General features: G+C 42.7%; 1 protein-coding gene across 6 annotated transcripts in view; it reads left to right on the plus strand.

The window, feature by feature from the left end:
• CPQ (carboxypeptidase Q) overlaps nucleotides 1-23,593 on the plus strand; it is a 713,444-nt gene that overhangs the window by 48,891 nt on the left and 640,960 nt on the right. For 4 of the 6 annotated variants that reach the window (XM_073632010.1, XM_073632011.1, XM_073632014.1 and 1 more), the window contains exon 2: nucleotides 17,665-18,128. In XM_073632010.1, coding sequence (XP_073488111.1) covers nucleotides 17,699-18,128 — 430 coding nt within the window. In that variant the 5' untranslated portion in view covers nucleotides 17,665-17,698. Of the gene's footprint in view, nucleotides 1-1,257; nucleotides 1,340-14,208; nucleotides 14,335-17,664; nucleotides 18,129-23,593 lie in introns of those variants that run through there. The other 2 variants (XM_073632012.1, XM_073632015.1) reach the window with 2 other exon arrangements.

The following is a 23,593-nucleotide window of genomic DNA, read 5'->3' on the forward strand; positions in this document are numbered from 1 at the left end:
ATATATATATATATATATATATATATATATATATATATATATATATATATATATATATATAATATATATTTTTTTTTTTTTTTTCAGCTTCTAAATGATCCTCTAATAATATGCCTGTAAATGTGTATATGTGCATGACCACATGGGCTAACACAGAGATGTGTTTACAGGCTGGAAAAAAAGTCAGATGCCTGTAGGGATCGCAGCCAGAATCGCCGCTATTCTAAGTCGCACTGCAATAGGGGCAAAATGCCGCATACGTGTTAGAGTGCTATGCATTTTTTTGCAGTGCATTTGCCCATGATTGACGCGCGAAGCTTGTCATCCAAAAAAGGAGCAGGGACTTTTTTGGGCGACAAGCTTTGTGCAATGCAATTTGTTGTGATTGTCACACGATTTATCGCAGCAAAACCACACCGTGTTTGGGGGTCGTTAAAAATGAATGGCACCCAAACACTACTGGTGCGTTTTGCCACTATTGCAGTGCGATTTAGAATTGTGGGCAGAATTCTCACACTTCTGCTCTCGATCCCAAATCGTTGATGTGCACCTGCTTTTTTTTTAAGCTCAGTGTGCTGAGGCCTAAAAGTTTTTACTGATGTGCTTTATTATTTTAGGTAAACTAGAGCTTTAATCAGCTCACACCACAAACCATCAGTTTTAACATCATGGAATCTATCTGGCTCTCTTTAAATTGAGGAGAATATTATCCCATTATTTAGTAATCGCAGGCACATTCTGCTTTCATTGTAGTTATTTTTTTTCCTTTTTGTACTGGGATTACACATTGTTAAAGTAATCATATTGACAGAGAACGAGATCTAAGTTTAGAAAAAGGAAGCAATTTGCTGTCCTGTAGACATTTGTTGCAGTAAATTGAGGTCGCATTTGCAATAACGTAATTTCATAGCATCGATGTCACATTTATTACATTATACCTAGAATAATGGATAAAAGTGACATTCATCCTAAGATAGTTTCAAGTGTATGTACATAATTCCATGATCCTCCTGATCTTAGGCCTCTTCAACTAGTGTCATGGCTGTAATTGTAAATCAAGATTGTTTTCTGCATCCACAGAATTTAAGTTTTAATATTTAAAATGGACACTTAAATACTACAGATATTAAGATTTTTGTAATTTGTCAATGTGAAGTTTGAAAAGAAAAGTAAAAAATGTCTAGCGGAGAAGACACAAATAATTGTCAATGGCTTGGGATGCTGAAATACTGTATATAACTGAACAATGTCTTTTAGAAACGGTGGTGATCTATAATAGAAGAATATGGCACTGTACTTCACAAAGTCCTACCAAGTGCACTGCACTCTATAACTAAAGGTAATAAATAATAAAATGATTCCTAAAGTTTTCAGCATTTTGGCGAATATTTGCAACCAATCCAATGCTTCTTCACACAACATTTGTGCTATATCGCCTTCCGCCCATGTGTGAGAGATTTACTGATCTGTGCAGCTTCAGTCAGGAGAAGGAATCAGAAGGGTGTCATTGAGTAGCTGCTCATAAGACCTCAAATTCTGATACTGTCTGAGAGATGCACTGAGAAACCGGTTTGGCGAAGAAGGGGTGCTGTGAAACTGAAGTAATAAAGGGCAGTTATGTCATGTGATTGTTCATGATCGAAAAGGCAGCTGCCTTCAGAGGCGTCTCCCAAGGCTTTTCAAACCTTGAGACCCCTTTCACACCAAAGCGCTTCAAAAACGCCCTAAAAACGCCATAGCGTTATTACCGCGTTTTTACAGCGTTTTAGGGGCGTTAGCGGTAAAATTAACGCAACGCTGCAGGCGGTTTAACAGCGTTTTTCAAGTGTTATTGAAGCACCGGCGTCAAAGAACAACTCCACCTCCCTACATCACTTCCTGTGTACTTCCTGGTATCTCGTTGAGGTGAAAGAGCGTAAATAAAGAAGATGGAGTTCATGGAGCTGTTTTTGTTATTTGTGCTACTCTATTGGGAGCATATCCACCAACAGAGGCAGCACCGTCGCTATTGGGTTCATCCCATCCTCCAAGCGCACACCTCAATTGGACAATTTGCATTGCTTTACGAGGACTTGAGAGTGCACCCAGACAAGTTCAAAAATTATACTCGGATGAGCATTGCAACGTAAGTATCTATATCCTAATCCCACTAATCTCAAATCCCTAGCCCTAACCCTAATCTGACCTTCCCACAATTTCAGTCCTGTTGTTGTAGATGCTCTCATTTCTGCTTGCAATGTTTACCTTTTTGTGAGATCATGTGACTTTTCTACAGCTCAGGGCGGATTATAGACGTTTTTACAGCGTTTTGAATTCATTTCAATGGAGAGGGGCGTTTTTGAAGCGCTTTTTTCAACGCCCAAAAGCTGCTCCAAAGATGCTGCTTGCAGGACTTTTCTCAACGCCCCACCAGCGCAATGCCTCAGTGTGAAAGGGTCCATTGAGATGCATGGAAAGCGTATTATGAGCGTTTTATGAGCGTTATTTTAAGCGCTAAAACGCTGCAAAAACGCCTTGGTGTGAAAGGGTCTTAGGAAGGCAGGGCATGTTGCTCTACTGAGAGATATTTTGTGACGGCAGCTTGATAACTGCTGCCTTGGAAAAACTGGACATAGGGTCCATTTCTTTGATAGAACAGGATTTCAGTTGTGTAGATAGAACTGCACAGGCTAGGATTTATTTGTTTTATGTTCATCTTCTATTACCAAGTTAATTACGGTAATATTGGAAGTGTTGCTTGTATCTGATGCTGAATACACAGTAAAGCTGGCAGTGCAGGGATGAGGAAGGCAATAAATCTGCTTTAAAACCATTTTGTTCAACTTGATATAGGAAGCCTCAAGTGCAGACCCTAACTTTACCTAAGAGCCACACAAAAAGTATGGTGTATGTTGTGCTACAAATGTAGAGTAGATGGCCAGAGACTACAGGCATGCTGCATGGGTGGTTGGAGACTAGCAGAGACCGGGGTCATGCTCACAAAGAACAGCGTTAAGCAAACCTGGATGATTTTGCTCTAATCAGAGGCTACAATATTCTTGTTCATGATGCCGTTAAATAGATATTAGATTTCGATATAAATATTTTCAGCGCATTTCATTTCTCATCCACTGCTAGGATTAATTACTGCTCCACCACTTCATCCGGTAATCTCCAAAGCGTAGGAGTATACTGAAACCTCCGAATTTCGAAAGCACCTGTATTCTGACACCGTGAGAGTCATCTGTTCACACTGAGGAAGATTATGAAATGGGTTTTCTACTCATTTACAGTCTCAGCAAGGAGCTGCTGTGATAATCTGTCTTAAAGTAGGCAGGCAGGTTTTATCTATATACAGGACCAAAGATACACTTTTTATAATATATCTATAAATAATAGGCAAAATCACTTTAAATACTGAACACTGGTAATCTAATAGCTGCTACAGCCAAAAACAGCCCTGGTAACCCCATACAGTGTCTTGGTTGAAATTTGCTTTGATGCTACGGCAGACACACAAATTTGTGAAGGTTTTATAATGCTGTGTAATTTCTATGTAAAGTGGAAATGCTGAAACATAAGAAAAATAAATCTCATTTTTTGGGGAATGCTCATTTGGTCGCCGACTTCCATTGCCTTAACCACTTGACAACTGGGCACTTAAACCCCCTTCCTAACCAGACCAATTTTCAGCTTTTGGTGCTCTCACATTTTGAATGACAATTACTCAGTCATGCAACACTGTATCTATATGAAATTTTTGTCCTTTTTTTCACACAAATGGAGCTTTCTTTTGGTGGTATTTAATCACCGCTGGGTTCTTTATTTTTTGCGCCGTAAAAGAAAAAAGACCGAAAAATCTGTAAAAAAAATACATTTTTCTTCATTTCCGTTATAATATTTTGCAAATTAGTAATTTTTCTTCATATATTTTGGCCAAAATTTATACCGCTACATACCTTTGGTAAAAATAACCCAAATCGGTGTATATTATTTGGTCTTTGTGAAAGTTATAGAGTCCAAAAGCTATGGTGCCAATATCTGAAAATTGATCACACCTGAAGTACTGACGGCCTATCTAATTTCTTGAGACCCTAACATTCCAGAAAAGTACAAATACCCCCCAAATGACCCCTTTTTGGAAATAAGACATTCCAAGGTATTTAGAAAGATGCATGGTGAGCTTTTTGAAGTTGTCATTTTTTCCCACAATTCTTTGCAAAATCAAGGTTTTTTTTTTTACTTTTTTTTTTTTTTCCCACAAAATTGTCATATTAGCAAGTTATTTCTCACACACTGCATATGCATACCACAAATTACACCCCAAAACACATTCTGCTATTACTCCCGAGTACGGCGATACCACATGTGTGAGACTTTTACACAGCGTGGCCACATACAGAGGCCCAACATGCAGGGGAGCACCTTCAGGCGTTCTGGAGCACCCAGGCCAATTCTGACATTTCTCTCCTACATGTAAAAATCATCATTTATTAGCTAGAAAATTACATAGAACCCCAAAACATTATATATGTTTTTTTAGCAAAGACCCTAGAGAATACAATGGCGGTCGTTGAAACTTTTTATCTCGCACGGTATTTGCGCAGCAATTTTTTTAACGCGTTTTTTTTGGGAAAAAAACTGTTTTGTGCTTTACAAAAACCAAAACAGTAAAGTTAGCCTAATGTTTTTGCATAATGTGAAAGATGAAGTTACGCCGAGTAAATAGATACCCAACATGTCACCTTTCAAAATTGCACGCGCTTGTGGAATGGCGCCAAACTTTGCTACTCAAAAATCCCCATAGGTGACGCTTTAAAATTTTTTACTGGTTACATGTTTTGAGTTAGAGGAGGTCTAGGGCCAAAATTATTGCTCTCGCTCTACCGATCGCAGCGATACCTCACATGTGTGGTTTGAACACCGTTTTCATATGTGGGCGGGACTTACGTATGCGTTCGCTTCTGCATGCGAGCACACAGGGACAGGGGCGCTTTAAAATTTTTTTTTTTTTTTATTGTTCATTTTACTTTATTTATTTTAGTTTGATGCTTTTTTCCAAAAAAAAAAAATTTTTTGACCACTTTTATTCCTATTACAAGGAATATAAACATCCTTGTAATAGGAATATGGCATGACAGGTCCTCTTTACAGTGAGATATGGGGTCAATAAGACCCCACATCTCACCTCTAGGCTGGGAAGCCTGAAATAATAAAAAAAAAAAAACGATCCTGGCTTCGATCGTAGCGGTGAGTCGGTAGAAGCGCGGAAGGGGGGGACATCCCCTCTCGCCTCCCGTAAGAACGATCAAGCAGTGGAACAGCTGCTATGATCGTTCTCATGGTGTAGGGAATTGCCGGCTGAAAAAGCTGATATCTGAATGATGCCTGTACCTTCAACCCTCATTCAGATATCTCCGCACAAAGTCAAGGACGTTGTATGACGGCCGGCGGGCGGGAAGTGGTTAAAACGCTTTTTTTTTTTTTTTTTTTTTTTAACACAAAGTTGTCCATTTATACAATATTTCTACCACATAACATGTACATACCAAAAATGACACCCCAAAATAGATTCTCCTGCTCCTCCTGAGTACGGCAATACCACATGTGTGAGACTTCCACAGCCTGGCCACATACAGAGGGCGAGTACAGCTGAGCATGGCTCAGTATGGCGGGGGCATGGCAGAGTATGGCGGGGGCATGGCAGAGTATGGCGGGGGCATGGCAGAGTATTGTGGGGGCATTGCAGAGTATTGCACAGCATTGCAGAGTATTGTGGGGGCATTGCAGAGTATTGCACAGCATTGCAGAGTATTGTGGGGGCATTGCAGAGTATTGCACAGCATTGCAGAGTATTGCACAGCATTGCAGAGTATTGCACAGCATTGCAGAGTATTGTGGGGGCATTGCAGAGTATTGCACAGCATTGCAGAGTATTGTGGGGGTATTGCAGAGTATTGCACAGCATTGCATAGTAGTGAGGGATGGCTGAGCATGGATGGATGGATGTCTCTGTGCAGCGCTGTGGGCACTACACATCCAGCCCACAGCGCTGCAGACATCCATCCATCCCCCTCTCCGCTCACAGTGTACCGTCATTTGACGGCGCGATCACATGGTAAACGGCCGCGATTGGCGGCCATTTACCGGGATCCGTGATGCGGACCCGGCGGTCACGGATGTGTTCGGGTGCGCGCCCCAGGGGGCACGCGAGAGGGGAATTCTGGGAGGACGTCATAGTACGTGCTCCCAGAGTTATCCAACCGCCCTGCAGCCGTCATTCGGCTATGGGCCGGTTGGTAAGTGGTTAAAGAATAGCTTCACTATTTGGAGCTTGTTACACCCGTATTTAGGGCACTTCATTATAGAGACTCATTTTTGTGGCCTGAGATTTTTTTTTTTTACGAGATTTTACCACTGTGCTGCTAGTCTCCAGACAACCCTGTAGCATGCCTAATAGTGTCTGACCATCTACTTTATCATATCCACGCTCTGACTATTTTCTGCAGCACAACATACACTGTACATTTTGTGTGGCCCTTCGGTAAAGTAATGGCCCGTACACATGATCCGAAAATCGGACGACAGATCATCCGACTTTTTTCGCTTAATAGTAGAAATTGAATAGGTTACTAAAGTCACAAAAATTCTCGTACGACAGAAAAAAAAAAATCAGAAGTTATGTCATGTGTTGTAATGTATGTGTATTGTATTTTCGTGCTTGTCCGATCTAATAATATCGGATGAATTGTCGTGATCGGCTCTCGAAAGCTATTTACTAACGATCCTATTATCGTGCGATCGCGTCGAAAGCGGTATTTTTCCTCCAATTTTCAGATCGTGTGTACGGGCCATTAGGTTCTGCACTTCAGGCTTCATATATCCAGTAAATTGACCAAAACGTATTTAAAGTGTACAATCAAAGGGCCATTTAGCATCTTAAACATGGGTGTAACATGTAACCTCCTCCAATAGGTGAACCTAGTCTTCAAGGCGGTGGGAGGTGGTGACTACATGAGCAATCTCCAAAAAAAAAAGGGAGATTTTCATTTTTCTTGAAAGCCCCTTTCAAATATTTCAGTACTTCCTCTTTCCATAGAAATCACGCAACATTATAAAACCTTCACAAGCTTGTGTCTAGTTGCTCAGATTTTCTTTTCTCCCGTTTACAGCATGCACTTTAATTTTATAACATCAGCATTGTAATAGCAATACAAACAGTTTTATATATGACCAATTGACCATCCAGTATAAGCTTTGTTAAAGTGTTACTAAACCCAGGAATCTGCATTCACTATATCTGGTCTCCGACAGTACACAGAACATGGAAATGCAATTATTTTAGTAAATATAAATGGCTAAATACCTTTTCTCATCAGCAGTATATAGCAGTCTTGTGACTTCTATTCGTGTGTGGTTAAAGCTTATAGGAGGAGTTTTCATTCTACTCTGACTGTCTCATGAGGCTGCATGACCCCTGACCCGCTCTCTCTGGACAGTGCTGATTGGCCCTGTGTTGAACGCATGCACCCTTCCAAGAAACAAAAATACTGTATTTATTGGCGTATAACACTCACTTTTTCACCATGAAAATCGGCTGCAAATAGAGTGTGCGTGTTATACGCCAATACTTCAATTTTAACTGCCTCGGAGGGGACAGGGAGGGGGGTGGGATGAGCGCCGTCAGGTTACATACAGTGAGAATCTCCTGTTTACTTGGCGGCCTCTTTAACAGGAAGTCCTATCTCCTGGGCCGCCATTGGACCACTGTTCTGTCTATCATAGGAAATTCTCACTGTATGTAATCTGTCGGCGCTCGTCCTGCCCCCCTCCCTGTCCCCTCTAGGCTGCAGATGGGCATCGATCAGACTGCACTGATGGCAATGGTAAAGGCTGCTGCATTGATGGTAATGGTGAGGCTGCTGCATTGATGGCAATGGTGAGGCTGCTGCATTGATGGCAACAGTGAGGCTGCATTGATGTGGATTGATGAGGCTGCATTGATGGCACTTGTGAAGTCACAGATGGGCACTGATCAGGCAGCATTGATGGCAATGGTGAGGCTGCAGATGGGCACTGACCTCTATTTTGCTTCAAAGTTTCTTATTTATAATTTATGTTTTTTTCCTGAAACTTCCCTCTTAAAATGAATGTGCGTGTTATACGCCTGTGCGTGTTATACGCCGATAAATACGGTAACTCTCCAGCAATACACACCAAACTGAACATGTGCAGAGTGCCCCCAAGGCTCTGTACTATCAGCAGGTGGATTGGGGACTGTGGTAGAATGGAGGATCAGAGAAGACCGGAGCAAACTGCCTTTTTACACAATGCTTTGTAGCTTCTCCTCTACTGTTTCCTTTTAATTACTAAGGACTACATATCCCATACTACCTCGCCTGCAAGCAGAGATTCCTGTACTGACTCCACCTCCTGAATCTCCTCCTCTCAGCACCTCTATAGTTCAGAAGGCAGGCTCTGTGAAATGTGTGGCACAGCAGTGCCTACTCACAGGGCATAGTGTCATAGAATTCAAGGAAGTAAATGTGTAGGCATCTTCACAAAGTACGTTTACAAACTTTAAGATCATTAACATTATTAGGAGTAGGCTAGAAATAATTGAAATAGAATGAGGAAATTAATATAAGGATTTTAAATTCTGACCATAGATATGCCATACAATCAAAAGCATCATATAGCTATTTACCATAGTGCATGTTAGCTCATGGAATAAATACCAATGGCTGATTGAGCGTCTTGATGTGATCTTATTATCAGTAAAGAGCACCACAGACAGATATTATTATTAAATCCCTGCTCTAATCTGCATCAACAAATTGTATTCTTTACTGGACAAGGTACAGAGGCAAATCCCTTAATTTCTGAAAGCACATAAATCTTCCTTAAGCTGCGAGAGTGAGGCGAGTTATAGAAATACGTGGTGTTTATATGGATCTTTATAAAATATGTAATCTTCTCAATAGATTGCTGCCTTTCTGATTGAGATGTTTATTAGTAAGGTTCAGTGGGGCTGTAGATTTGAATTAGTGCATTCCTTTACACACAAAAAAAAATCTCTGTTGGACGTTCTTGGAATGAATTAATTGATCCTTAGTCAAATGAATGATTGTACAGTACTTTTTAATTAAGGTTATGTTGGAAGGGTCAGTACATCCAAGACTCATGTTTCGGTTTTGGTAGATGGTGGAGAGTGAAACCACCTAAGTTATTCTTATATCTCTTGCTATCTCTAATCTCTGCCATTTTGCCTATTCAAGGCAAAGTGAGTGTAAAATCTCTTTTGTTTTTGCCTCTTCAGCAGTTTCCTCACTTTTTGGCTGATTTCGGAGCCTAGAGAGAGAGGAGATTATTTCACAAAGGATTTGAGTTTTCCAAGAAAGTACAAGTAGTCAGTAGACATTGGAATGGTGCATATGATGAGTCAAATTGAGGATTACGATACAGAGTACACATTATAACAAAATACACAGACAAAATACACTAGCTACGTGGTACAGCAAAGTAGCTAAGGTGGTGAAGCATTCAACAAAGGTCGAGTACAATATGCAGACTAATGGTGAGGGGATTGCTCTTCACTGGCAATGGTGAGTGCCTCAGTGAGTAGAAAAAAGTAGGGATTCAACAGTTTTCAAAGACTACCAAAGGGAGAAGGAAGTAAGGAAGAGAGCGAAATAGATATGAGCCCTGTAGAGGGCCAAAGAAAACTAAAAAAAAGGGGAAAAAAAGGAGTCTTGCTTGGGAGAGAAAGAAAAGGGGGGGGGGGGGTAGCAGGGGTCTCTTGTCCAGGAGTCCATATTCACATGTAGCTGGGAGTATTTACACCAAGAGCAGGGTGCAGTTTAAGTTCACCTAGGCGTTCTAGTCAATCCAGAGAGTTCAGACTTTAAGGAAATTGGCGTGCGTGTCATCTAAAATGGACATGAGCATCTCATGCACCATAGTTCCCATGAGTCTCTGGTGTCAGCACAGTTGAGAAAGGGTTGCCTCCACGCCAGTGGCGGCTGGAGGGGGCAAACAAACCTGCCCCCTCACTCGGACCGCCGCAGCCAGCGGCCCCCCTTCTCACTCATACTGCCACAAACGCCACCCCTGCCACCACCCCCCCCCCCATGCGAGAGACGTTACCGTCCGAGATGTCTAGTAGGTTCTCTAGCAGTGTGGCTGCTTCGGATAAAAGATGGTGGTGCTCAGTGGCAAGGTGGGGGCTGAGCTGGGCTGTTGTCGGACACCAAAGCAGGAGCGACGGATACCCTGCAGTGCACCTGTGTCCCCGACCTGTCAGGCTGTTCCCGTGCAGTCAGGTGAGTTCGGCCTTGGTACTCACTCAGCTGCAGCCATTACACGCTCCTGACCCGGGCTTCTGGCTGGGAGGACCCACTCCAACAGGCGTTGCTTCTCCTCCCTGCCCACTTCCTGATTGGCCAGGAGGAGAAGCAGGAAGACATTAGCAAATATTAGTTTGCTAATGTCACACAGCTGGGTGGGCTCAGGGCGCAGTGCTCTGAGCCCACCCTTTTTTTGAAGCCAAGTAGAGCCTCAGGCTTTAATCATGTGCTTCAAAAGAAAAAAAACCCATTGAAATCCATGCGTCCAGCGCCCTGCATGTAGATTAGGTGCCAGGTGCATGGATTAGGGGGGCGGAGCCCCTGCGCCCCGTATGGATGGGCTGCCACTGCTCCACAGTCTAGCAAGGGTTTGTCGGGCAGCCAGGAATACAAACTCCACCAACTTTCCCTTGTTCTTGTTTAGAAACTAAATCGGCTCATGCAATAGGGCCTCCCAAGGGTTGACACATTCAACCCAGAAGTTGGCTGACGGTGGAGTGGAGTTTGTTCAGGGGACAAGCCTAGAGACATAGTGAGTATTCATTTATTTGATTTCTTTTTTTTTTTTCAACTTACTGAAATCTGAATTCAGGTCCAGGTCCACTGCCATTACTACTGATGACCATGCTAAAATCTCCTTCTCCGTAAGGAAAAGACCACACTGCTGTTGTTTGTTTTAATTTTGCCTTAGAGATAAGGCCATTTTTGTATTAGAGGGAGCATTTATTACACTTTGAACTGTCTTTTGTGCTCTGTTGTGTTTACCTTTTATGGTCCAGTTGCTTTCTTTTCCTAACTGGTAGAATATGTAAGGAACAGCAGATTATCTTTGCACCAAATTTATTTACAAAGCTGTGTTTCTTAAGTAAAAAGCTGCAGAGGCTGGGCACATGGTGGGGGGATGACTGCGCATCCACAAAAAATGCTCGGACAGATCAGTTTTATTAGGAATTTCTACTTTAAATACATTCAGCTGATGTGATGTCTATATGATGCAGAGACGTCTGTATACAAACTGTGCTAGATGGACAAGGGATTAAGCAAGTACACAAGTTATTAGCTATCCCATCTTAAAAAAAAATGTCATGTGCTGCCATGGTGTCAGCCTGATTATAAATACAAAACCATTGTATAGCTGAAGAATAAATATTGACAGGTTTAACAGAAATGTCAGGTAGCCAGTTGGATTATATTTATATCCCATATCTCACCCTGGAGCAAATCCGATTGTTTACTTATGTATCAGTGCTATAGACAAATGTTGGAGCCCAGCAAAAAAAAAAAAACCCTTTCAATGGGACCCTCCCACATTGCAAGGGTTAAATGTTCCCTAAGTCTGGGGGGGTTGCTCCTTGCTCCTGTAGGTTCCTTGATTCATGCAACTGGTCCCCTGCAGCCTCCTCTGTAAGCTAGTCTCAGCGGCGGTTGCATGCTCGCCCTCAACATGTACAATGCAGCATTAAATGCTGTATGTGATGATGCCCAGGCTCTGCCCATAGAGCATAGCTTCGAAGAAGAGGAGGAGAATGCTGGAGCATGAAGTCAGGTAAGTAAGGCCTCATTCACATGGGCATACCTATCTGTACACCCATGTAGATGAGGCCTTATAGAGCCTCTCTTGCAAACCCCAAGACTTAAGAAGCACTAAACAGTTGCAGCGTGGGGGGGGGGGGGTCAACTGCATGGGTTTTTTTGTGCCCAGAGGGTGACTTAAAAGGGTGTAAAAAAAGAAAAAACATGGTCATTGCAAATTGTACTTTTTGTATACACAGGTGTGTTAAAGTGTAACTCCTCCTTTCAGCAAATTTAATTAAAAATGCAACATAAAAAAAAAACAATGTTCACACATAAGTAGATCACTTGTATAGGAGGACACAGTGGGGTTGATTTACTAAGGGCAGAAAGGCTGTTCGCTTGGTAAGAGAAGTTTCCCTTAGGAGGCCCTACCTTCCAAATGTGAAAGTGGGTATAATTTTTGCTGCACTGCAAATGCAAAGCGTCGCTGCATGTAAATACCTCTGTCTTCTTCCTTTCCAGCTTAAAGTGGTTCTAAAGGCTCAAGGTTTTTTTTACCTTAATGCACTGTGTGCATTAGGATGACACACTTTCTGGGTGCAGCCCCCCCAGCCCCCCTTTATACTTACCTCAGCCCCATTTCGATCTAGCGATGTGCATGAGAGCAGCGGTTCCCCAGGTCTCTGCCTCCTCATTGGCCCACACAGCAGCGGAAGCCATTGGCTCCCGCTGCTGTATATCAGTCAGTGAGCCAGTGAGAAGAGAGCGGGGGTGGGGCAGAGCCACGCTCTGTGTGTGCATGGACAATGACATTCACTCGGGAGCGACCCTGCTCCAGTGTCCCCATAGCAAGAGGCTTACTATTGGGGGCATTCAGCAAGGAAGAGGAGGGCCGCTGACGAGCCACCCAAAAAGAAGAGGATTGGGGCTGCTCTGGGCAAAAACCATTACACAGAGTAGGTTCATATAACATGTTTGTTTGTTATTTTTTTTATTTTTTTTATCTTGCTTTTAGAAACCCTTTAAGAAGAGCAGTTGGGAGGCAGAAAAAACACAGAAGCGCGGTTTTATCGCTTCCCCAACTGCAAGTGTAAATGAGACCCAAATGAGTGACCCTGAAATGTAGACTTGCCTGCAAATGACGAGTGTAAAAAGTTGCCTATCCTGCTGCTTGCACCACAAGAAGCAGCTCCATTGAAGAGGCATCATCTCCTGAAGTCTGTTGAGAAATTAACACATCCAGTAATTTTTGTTATCGTGCGTTCCCTGTTGTGGGAATCTATCAATGAAGGTCCCTATTCAGGAACTTCCTATTATAAAGTGACAACTGTCTTCTAATTGACTTCTGTGTTGCCACCCTATCGCATGTGATCCTGTAGGAGATGGCTGTACCGACACGCATTGCACAGCCATGGTTCACTGTTACCATCAGGAAGCCATTTCAGAACCAGCATGTGCAGCCAATGCTGGAGTGAGTGCGTGCAAACAGAAGGTGATTGAAAGAGGATGGAGGAGATCAGCAGCAATGAGATGCCCATCTGCCGCAGCTCTTCTCACCCTCTTTCTCTTCTCACAGGAGACTCAGCAGTAGCGGGAACCATTGGCTCCTGCTGCTGTCAGTCAAAGCCCGTGAGAAGGGAGCGGGGGGCAGGGCCAAACCATATTATGTGTGTCTATAAATGTGCACAGCCTGGCTCAGGAGCGAGCCTGAACTTCTAGCCCCAAAGCTAGCAGTTTGCTATGGGGGCAGCTGGAGAAGAGGGCGATCGGACAGCGCCGGTGGGTGGAACCCAGAAGAGGAAGTTCAGGGCCAATCTGGGCAAAACCATTGCACAGAGCAGGTATGACATTATTCTTTTTTTTTTCTCTCTTCTTCTTTTTTTTTTTTTTTTTTTTTTTTAATAACAAAGTTTAATCTTTACAATCACTTTAATGAAAGTAGTCAATCATTGACTAGAACAGTAAGGAGGTGAAGGATTTCTACTGATTGTAGATCTTTTATGGCTGGATAATTTGAAACCCGATATAGGAATCCTTGGGTATTGAGTTATTTTTCTGATTCTGCTATTGCCCTGGTCTGGTGAATTCAAGCCAATTCACACTTGAGTGTGCAAAGAGATCCAATTAAATCATTTTCAAGCGATTTTATTCAATTTTAAAAGGACGTGCCGTATAGAAAAAGAATATGACCAGAACAGATACATTCACAGAGAAGAGAGGACATGTTTTATCTTCCTGAAATGAAGTGTTATTATGATGATGGTAGACATTATTTTCAGCTAGAAAAAAGAAATTGTGTTCTTGTTGTTCTTTGATGTATTCAGCAGAGGCTTTCATTGTTACCTGGAGCAATGACCCTACGTGCCGCATCTCACAGTTTATAATCAAATGATATCTTCCGCACCTGGAGGCTCCAGTCTGCAGTACACCAATGTTCTCATCTGACCCTGCCAAACCTTCCAGCTAATTCCAGGATATGTAACCTGCTTTTTCGGTAAAGTCAGCGTGTAACCTCAGTTTTCCTCTACAGTTATGATTTTCATGATATGTGCTTCTAATTATTTAACATCGTGTTAGATCAGGATTTGATGAGAGCTGCGGAGTGTTTTACGTTTTCTCACGTTTTGAGTTAATACAATGAAAATTCTTCATGTTGCATGCAGAATTATATATTCTGAGACCATTTGAAACACTCAAACTAATTGCAGCGCCTATGGTCTAAAATAAGAACGGTCTGGGTGGTCTCATTACAACCAAATTGATTACAGCCTTTTTTCCAGTGCCATTGAAAATGTAAGGCATAATCTGATTGGCTGTTATAGGAAACCTCGGAGTTTGAATTCTACACTGTCTGATTAAAAAGGGGTTTATTTTTGCCCAGGAAGACATGTTTTTAAAGTTACATTTATTAAAATTAAGTGGAAGGCAAGTCCAAACCTAAGCTTAAATCTTCTCCCACCCCAATTCTAAGCCTATTTTATCTACCCTGTAAAAGGAAAGATACCTATGTTGTCTATTCTGAAGTTGCTCTGGTCCGGTCACATGATCAGCTCCCAGCGCCGGCTCCAGTGTAGAGGAGGGACAGCCGACCACAGATGCCCCATAGTAAGCTTATGGGTGACATCATCTGCCAGGTATTTGCAGCAGTTGTTGGCAATCTCTCCTCTTCACTGATGCCGGCTGCTAGAGAGATCATGTGACGGGACTTGAGCAATTTTGGAATAGGTAATTATATAGATGTTTCCTTATATAGGGTAGATAGCATAGGCTTAGCATGGGGGTGGGAGTAGAGACAGGTTTTGACTTTACTTCCACTTTAAGTATTAATACAGAGCATTAACTATAGGCTCAAAACATTGTTTTACTAGTAATATTTAAAAATGTTTTCTTAATTTGAAAATGTGTGCACATCTAATGTCCATCCCTATAGCTTCAGCTGCAGTTTTGTAGTATTTTTTGCTTTTCATAACAGCCAGGGTGTTTGTGTGTTTTGAAAGGCTTCCTATTTATTGGAAAAGTGAAAGAACACATCTCTGGATAGTCTTTAGATGTGCAGATTGCAGGGAGGGAGCTGTCCACTGGATGGGGTAGACTTTAGTTATGCAGTCTGGCCATCAGTTGCTTGATAACGTTCTCAGACCTGCTTCTCGAACAGTAATCAAGCAACTGATTTGCACCATACATTGACCAGCAAGGAGGAACATGCTTGTCTAAAGGGATGCCAGGGTTGTTATCCTTCGCTCAGGCTCATCACTCCTTATCACTTACATTCTCTCGCTCTTAGAGCACCTGAATGGGTACTGAGCACTCTGCACATGCTCAGTTTGGTGCATACTGCTAGAATTATTTTGTTTTTTTGTTTTTGGGGGGAGGGTGCATGTGATCAGCACTGTCCAGACAGAGGGTCAGGGGTCATGCAGGCCTCATAGGACAGTCAGAGGAGAATGAAAACTCTTCCTACAAGCTTTAACCAGTGCTCAGCCAGACAGTGATAGGCGTCACAAGACTGCTATATACTTCTGATGAGAAAAGGTATTTTGCTGTTTATATTTTCTAAAATAATTGCATTTCCATGTTCTGTGCACTGTGGGAGACCAGATATAGTGAAACCAGGGTCCTGGGTTTAGTAACACTTTAATACTGCTTTAATTCCATCTCCGACTTCTGCTATCACTACAGTTGCCAAGGTTTACTTTTTGTAAAGTTTATGAATTTAATTATCTCTAAATTAAAAATGTGGTTTAACCGTTAATGAATTCTATGCATTAATGCCGCATACACACGAGCGGAGTTTCCGGCAAGCTTGGTCCGGCGGACCGGACTCCGTCAGACAATTCGATCGTGTGTGGGCTTCAGTGGACTTTTATTTTCCAAAAGTCAGACGGACCTAGAAATAAAACATGTTTCAAATCTTTCCGACTGACTTGAGTCCGGTCGAAAAATCTGCTCATCTGTATGCTAGTGCGATGGACAAAAACCGCTAGGGCAGCTATTGGCTACTGGCTATAAACTTCCTTTATTTTAGTCCAGTCGTACGTCATCACGTACAAATCTGTCAGACTTTGGTGTGATCGTGTGTAGGCAAGTCCGTTCCTTCAAAAGTCCGTCGGAAAGTCTGTCGGACCAGTCCGGTCGAAAAGTCCACCCGTGTGTACGCGGCATAAGGTAAGAAAAAAGTCCCCACTATTTGCCTTGGCTTCTCTCTTGGTCCAGCGCTGTCCCCGCTGCAGCTCTTCTCCCTTCCTTCACTTTTTGGTCTTACAGGAGACCTAGGCAGCAGTGAAAACCATAGGCTGCTGCTGATGTCAGTCAAATCCTGTGAGGAGGGAGCAGGGGGAGTGGGCGAGCCACACTGTGTGTTTCTATGGACGCACACAGCCTGGCTTGCAAGTGCGATGGGAAGGGTGCCCCCTAAGCAAACGACTTGCTCAGAGGGCACCCACAGGAAAGGAGGAGCAAGCAGCTCTGGCAGGGCACTCCAGAAATAAAAACATTTTTATACTTAGGCCCCATGTACATTGCTGCTGCTAAACGGACGTTCAGTGGCAGTTGGACACTTTTTTCAACTGCCCCTGAACTCATTCAATGTTATCTTGTGTACATGTACACAGGTTTGTTTACTGTCGTTTTTAGGCAGTTGCGTTTATAGGCCTTTTTTTGAAGGCAAAAAAATGAGTTTAGACACCGAAGTTTCCGACGTTTCAGACGCCAAACGCTTCTAAACATGATGACCCATGTTTAGCAGCATTTCGTTTATAGGCATTTTTTGTTTTTGTCCATTTAAAAAAAAAAACAAAAAAAAGTTTTTCTTTGAAACGCTTCTTAACGCAAACGCGGTAAAACGCCACTAAACATGGCATGTAAATGCGGCAAAACAGACGTTTTAAATGTGGGTTACTATCTGTCAAGTTAAATAGTTCAGGAGAGGTTGTAAAAACGTCTCGTGTACATGAAGCCTTACCCGCTCTATGCAATGGTATTGCACAGAGCGGGTAAGTATAACATCTTTTTTGTTTTATATTTTGCCTTTACAGTTCCTTTTAAGACCTAAAACCTGTTCTGTAAAATAAATAAAAACATAATATAACTGGTTGTTGTGGTTCAATACAGACTGTTCATATTTCAGATTCTTGTAAATAGGAGGTTCTAAGCTTCAACAACTAGAGCTGTTGAATTTTTAAGGAATTGTGTTGGAATGCAGGCTCTCCTTTATGCCATGATGGCCTTGGCCAGACCTCTGTCAAGTACTGTATTGTTAAATACTTAAATACTGCTTTTATAAGTCTCATTTTCAAATGCTTACCTTAGTCCCTTCTTCCCACAGGAATTAATTTACCCAAAGAAGTGAAAGCCTCACAATGAGGACCTTTCTGAAGGCAGGTGTCCTCACGATTTATATGCTACACTTGTGTTTATTAATTGAAAGTCATTATGGAGTTGGATCAAGAAAATTGGAGCGTATTAAAGAAGAAGTGGCTGGCTATAAAGATGTGGCCAAATCTATTATCAATCTGGCCATTTATGGCAGTGCACAAAACCGGTCCTATGAAAGACTAGCACTATTTGTTGATACTATAGGTAATAGGGTTAGCGGTTCAGACAATCTGAAGAAGGCCATTAAGTACATGTACAATGCACTGCAGGAAGACCAACTACAGAATGTGTCTTTGGAGCCTGTGAAGGTGCCTCACTGGGAGCGCGGCAAAGAGTCTGCCATGATGATACAGCCAAGAAAGAAGAATCTTGCCATCCTTGGACTTGGCGGTAGTGTTGGAACTCCACCTAAAGGTATAGTATGGTTCTTTAAAGCATATTTCTACTTTTGCTGTCAAATTTGAGAAAAGCCCACTATACTTTGTTATGTGTTCCCATTTGCACAGCATACCTAAACCAAAAAATTCTTCTCAGGAGAAGGTGTTATGGCTGATTGCAGTGATTTTTCAACAATGTCAGAGTTAGTCTGTCCTAAAGACAGGACGAGCTCCCCCTCATACAATGTAAGAAGCCTAGCTTCTAAAGTTGCCCATACATTGGTCAGTTTTTCTTGTTCAGACAGCTGGTTGATTATAAAAGGCTGAAATGATTCCCCCGTCGCATGTAGCGCCAACCTTTACTAGGGCCGCAGTCCCAAATTCTATTCTTGCTAGTGCAGCAGCCAGGCAACTAGCAACTGTGTTTCCTGAATCCAGGAAACAGTCTAGAAGGGTTGTCTTTTAAAGTGTATTGCAGCAATAACTTGGATAGGTTCAGGGAGCTATGGGATAATCCACATTACTGATAGGAACAATGAGGACACTCTTCCTTTTATAGTAGCCCTGCAGAATGATCCCTGTAACAGTGGGACAACATATGGACAGTACATGGGCACCTTTTAGCAATGTCCCAGGTCAGACAAACCATATACTTTGTGTGACAGGGGTAATAGAGGGAACAGTCAATGAAATCCTTCCCCTTTCATTAATCATGGTGTCCTCTCAAGCTTGGAATGTCCCCCAGACACCAGCAGGCAGGCTAATCTGTGAACCCCCAAGACAGGTATTCATTGGCACCCCTCTTTAGTCCCTGATGTGGGCTGAGCAGGCCCTCTCAGCATAGTGCTGGATGGCCAGGAAGGCAGGTGGCTGGGAACCTCTACTCCAAGGAAAGATGAACACTGGCCCTGGGGTCCCAGACTATTTATACACTCCCCAACCACCATTTGGACACACCTCTCCAGGGATTGGGAAAGGAAATCCATCACATCCCTCAGTAAAAACCGCACACAAAGTACACAAAAACACTGGCCAGGCACACATTTAACCCTTTGATCGCCCTAGATGTTTATCCCCTTCCCAGCCAGTGTGATTAGTACAGTGACAGCGCATATTTTTAGCACCGATTACTGTATCATTGTCACTGGTTCCCACAAAGTGTCACTTCATGTCAGATTGTCTGCTGCAATATCGCAGTCCCGCTATAGATCGCTGCCATTACTAGTATAAAAAAAAGCATAAAAATTCCAGTATATAATAAAAATAAAATAATGTAGCAGAATACATATTGGCCTAAATTTATGAAAAAATTGGATTTTTGTTTACATTTTATTTTTTTTATATTGGATATGTTCTGTAGCAGAAAGTCAGTCCAAAATTGTCGATCTTTCTTTTTTTGTTTATAGCCCAAAAAAATAAGAAACCCAGTGGTGATCAAATACCACCAAAAGAAAGCTCTATTTGTGGGGAAAAATATATAAATTTTATTTGGGTACAGCGTTGCATTAACGTGCAAATGTCAGTTAAAGCAACGCAGTGCTGTATCGCAAAAAATGGCCTGGTCATGAAGGGGGGTAAATCTTCCAGAGGTCAAGTGGATATAGCATTTGCTAATATTCAGCTGTAAAATATAAAGTGTAACAGCCCTCAAATGTAACCTTAACCAAACCTTGCTAGGCTGCATACAGCAGTAATACTGTGGGGCCAAATACCTGTATGTATTAGTGGCAGTTGGATTTGTTACAGTGGGGCAAAAAAGTATTTAGTCAGCCACCAATTGTGCAAGTTCTCCCACTTAAAAAGATGAGAGAGGCCTGTAATTGTCATCATAGGTATACCTCAACTATGAGAGACAAAATGTGGAAACAAATCCAGACAATTACATTGTCTGATTTTTGAAAGAATTTATGTGCAAATTATGGTGGAAAATAAGTATTTGGTCAATATCAAAAGTTCATCTCAATACTTTATATATAGTATATGTATACTATATACTGTTATATCTGATCTGGAGACTGGCTGGGCCACTCCAGGACCTTGAAATGATTCTTACGAAGCCACTCCTTCGTTGCCCTGGCAGGGTATTTGGGATCATTGTCATACTGAAAAACCCAGCCACGTTTCATCTTCAATGTCCTTGCTGATGGGAGGAGGTTTGCACTCAAATTCTCACAATACATGGCCCCATTTGTTCTTTCATGTACACGGATCAGTTGTCCTGTTCCCTTTGCAGAGAAACAGCCCCAAAGCATGATGTTGCCACCCCCATGCTTCACAGTAGGTATGGTGTTCTTTGGTTGCAACTCAGCATTCTCTCTTCTCCAAACAAGACGAGTTGTGTTTCTACCAAACAGTTCTACTTTGGTTTCATCTGACCATATGACATTCTCCCAATCCTCTTCTGGATCATCCAAATGCTCTCTAGCAAACCTCAGGCCCGGACATGTACTGGCTTAAGCAGGGGGACATGTCTGGCACTGCAGGATCTGAGTCCCTGGCGGCGTAGTGTGTTACTGATGGTAGCCTTTGTTACATTGGTCCCAGCTCTCTGCAGGTCATTCACTAGGTCCCCCCGTGTGGTTCTGGGATTTTTGCTCACCGTTCTTGTGATCAGTTTGACCCCATGGGGTGAGATCTTGCGTGGAGCCCCAGATCGAGGGAGATTATCAGTGGTCTTGTATGTCTTCCATTTTCTAATTATTGCTCCCACAGTTGACTTCTTCACACCAAGCTGCTTGCCTATTGCATATTCAGTCTTCCCAGCCTGTGCAGGTCTACAATTTTGTTTCTGGTGTCCTTCGACAGCTCTTTGGTCTTCACCATAGTGGAGTTTGCAGTGTGACTGTTTGAGGTTGTGGACAGGTGTCTTTTATACTGATAACAAGTTGAAACAGGTGCCATTTAATACAGGTAATGAGTGGAGAACAGAGGAGCCTCTTAAAGAAGAAGATACAGGTCTGTGAGAGCCAGAAATCTTGCTTGTTTGTAGGTGACCAAATACTTATTTTTCACCTTAATTTGCAAATAAATTCTTTCAAAAATCAGACAGATGTGATTGTCTGGATTTGTTTCCACATTTTGTCTCTCATAGTTGAGGTATACCTATGATGACAATTACAGGCCTCTCTCATCTTTTTAAGTGGGAGAACTTGCACAATTGGTGGTTGACTAAATACTTTTTTGCCCCACTGTACATTATTAAATCAGGGATGACTGGTGCTTTACAGCCAACAGGAGCTCATTCTGGTTTCAAGATTCTCTATGTAAAAGCTCTAACATATACAAGATTGCTAACAGAGCCTCTATATAGATATAAGTGGAGGCTCTCAGTGACCCCTGCTGAGGATGGCCCCACAAACACTGGAGGCTTGCCAACCTCCTATACAATGCAATACCCCTACTTGGTGTTCTCAACTATATTTTAGTTTAAATAGTGAAGAGGTTGTAAACCGAAAAAAAGAACAAGGCAGGATAATTACAAAATCCATTTTCAGCCAAAAATTATAATTGTTTTGGTGTGTTGGATCACTGAGTCTTGCATGTTTCCCTGTTACTTGGAGGTGAGCTTTCCCTGCAGTAATCTGTGTCTCCAACTCGGTGGTGGCTGGTGCTCAATTTTCCTCAGGGGGAGCTACCAGCTAGCCACCCCCCCAGCCAGCTAGCCACCCCCCCCCTCAGCCAGCCAGTCACATAACCCATCCACCCCCCCCCCCCCCTGGCACTTGATCAATCGCCGCTCCCCCCTGACGCTCGATCGCCGCCAGGCCCCTGGCCAGCCCCGCACTTACCCCATCCCCTGCATCTCCTCTCGAGTCCTGGCTGTCGCTTCTCCCGTCCAATCAGGAGTTATGACTCACAGTCAGTTGGATCTTAGGACTTCCGGCAGGACTTGGGACTCCCGGCTAGGTCTTAGGACCCGCTTCCTGAATGGCCGGGAGGAGAAATTGGAAGATCTTAATGAATATTAATTTGCTAATGTCACACAAGTAGGTAGGCTCGGGACGCAGTGCTCTGTGCCCCGAACCCACCCTTTTTGAAGCCAATTAGAGAATCCAGGTCTAATCGTGCTTCTAAAAAAAAAAAAAATTGAATACCATGCGTCCGGCGCCCTGCATGTAGATTAGGGGCCGGGCGCATGGATTGGGGGGGTGGCACCACTGTGCCCCTAATCCCTAATGGACGGGCCGCCACTGCTCCAACTCCTCCCACTGCTGTAATGAAGGCGTCACTTACTTTTAGATGAGCTGCCAAATTATATGTTCATTCTCCTTGATGGATCACTTATTGGGGAGCTTGGTGATGATCAAGGCAGGCAGGTGGGACTGTGAATTCTTATGAAGTTGTCTTGTTAGTGGAGCCGCTGAGAAAGGTAAGAAGGCAGCAAGTGATTTTCTTTGCTGGCAACAACAAGAAAAGTATCAGTTTTGGTTGGATTTGGCCTTCAAAATAAAATGAAGGTAGTGTTTTTGGGGTTCAGATTTTGAACAAAATTACTTATAAAAAAAAAAAACTAACAAAACAAGACTAGTCTATTTTAGTGAACCTCCGAACTCCAAAGGGATGCTATGCACATACATATGCACATAATATATCACCAGCCAAATCTTCTGGATAAAGCTAAAACAAAATTTTATTTAACCATGATAAAACATATTTTAAAGTGGTGCTGAACCCAAAACCGAAAGTATAATATATTGCATTTTCCAATCATTAGATGTGGTGGCTGCAGACGGCTCTCCGGCGCAGGATCACGTACTGGTACGTGATCCTGTACTTCCGGGTCTGGGCCGCGCTTGTGTACCACTGGCTACCCGCTCCTGCTGTGATTATACACAGTGGGAGCTGATCTGCAGGTACCGCCGGCACACGCCAATTATTGGGCAGTGAGCCAGAACGGCGATGTGATGGCACATTGCCATTCTCTGAGTATTGAAGCCATTCCAAAGCAGGAACATGGCTCAGTGCCTTCCCCTAGTGGTTCCCAACTCCAGTCCTCAGGACCCACCAACAGGCCAGACTTTAAGTATTACCTTGGGGAGATGCAGACAATAATACTGCAATCATTGAGCAGTAAATGAAATCACCTGTGATGTATTTTAGTTATCTTGCAAACCTGGCCTGTTAATGGGTCCTGAGGACCGGAGTTGAGAACCACTGCCCTAGTCAAAGCACCTCCCACACATTACACAAGCACATTTTAGGCACACAGTTAACCCTTTGATCACCCCTGATGTTAGCCCCTTCCCAGCCAGTGTCATTAGTACAGTGACAGTGTATAATTTTTTAGCACTGATCACTGTATTAGTGTCACTGGTCCCCAAAAAGTGTCAGTGAGGTGTCCAACTTGTCCGCTGCAATATTGCAGTCTCACTGTAAGTCACTGATTGGCGCCATTACTAGTAAAAAAAAAAAAAAATAATAATTCCATAAATATATCCCATAGCTTGTAGACACTATAACTTTTGCGCCAACCAATCAATATATGCTTATTGGGATTTTTTT

The sequence above is a fragment of the Aquarana catesbeiana genome, linkage group LG05, assembly GCF_042186555.1.
Source record: "Aquarana catesbeiana isolate 2022-GZ linkage group LG05, ASM4218655v1, whole genome shotgun sequence".
Lineage (NCBI taxonomy): Eukaryota > Metazoa > Chordata > Amphibia > Anura > Ranidae > Aquarana > Aquarana catesbeiana.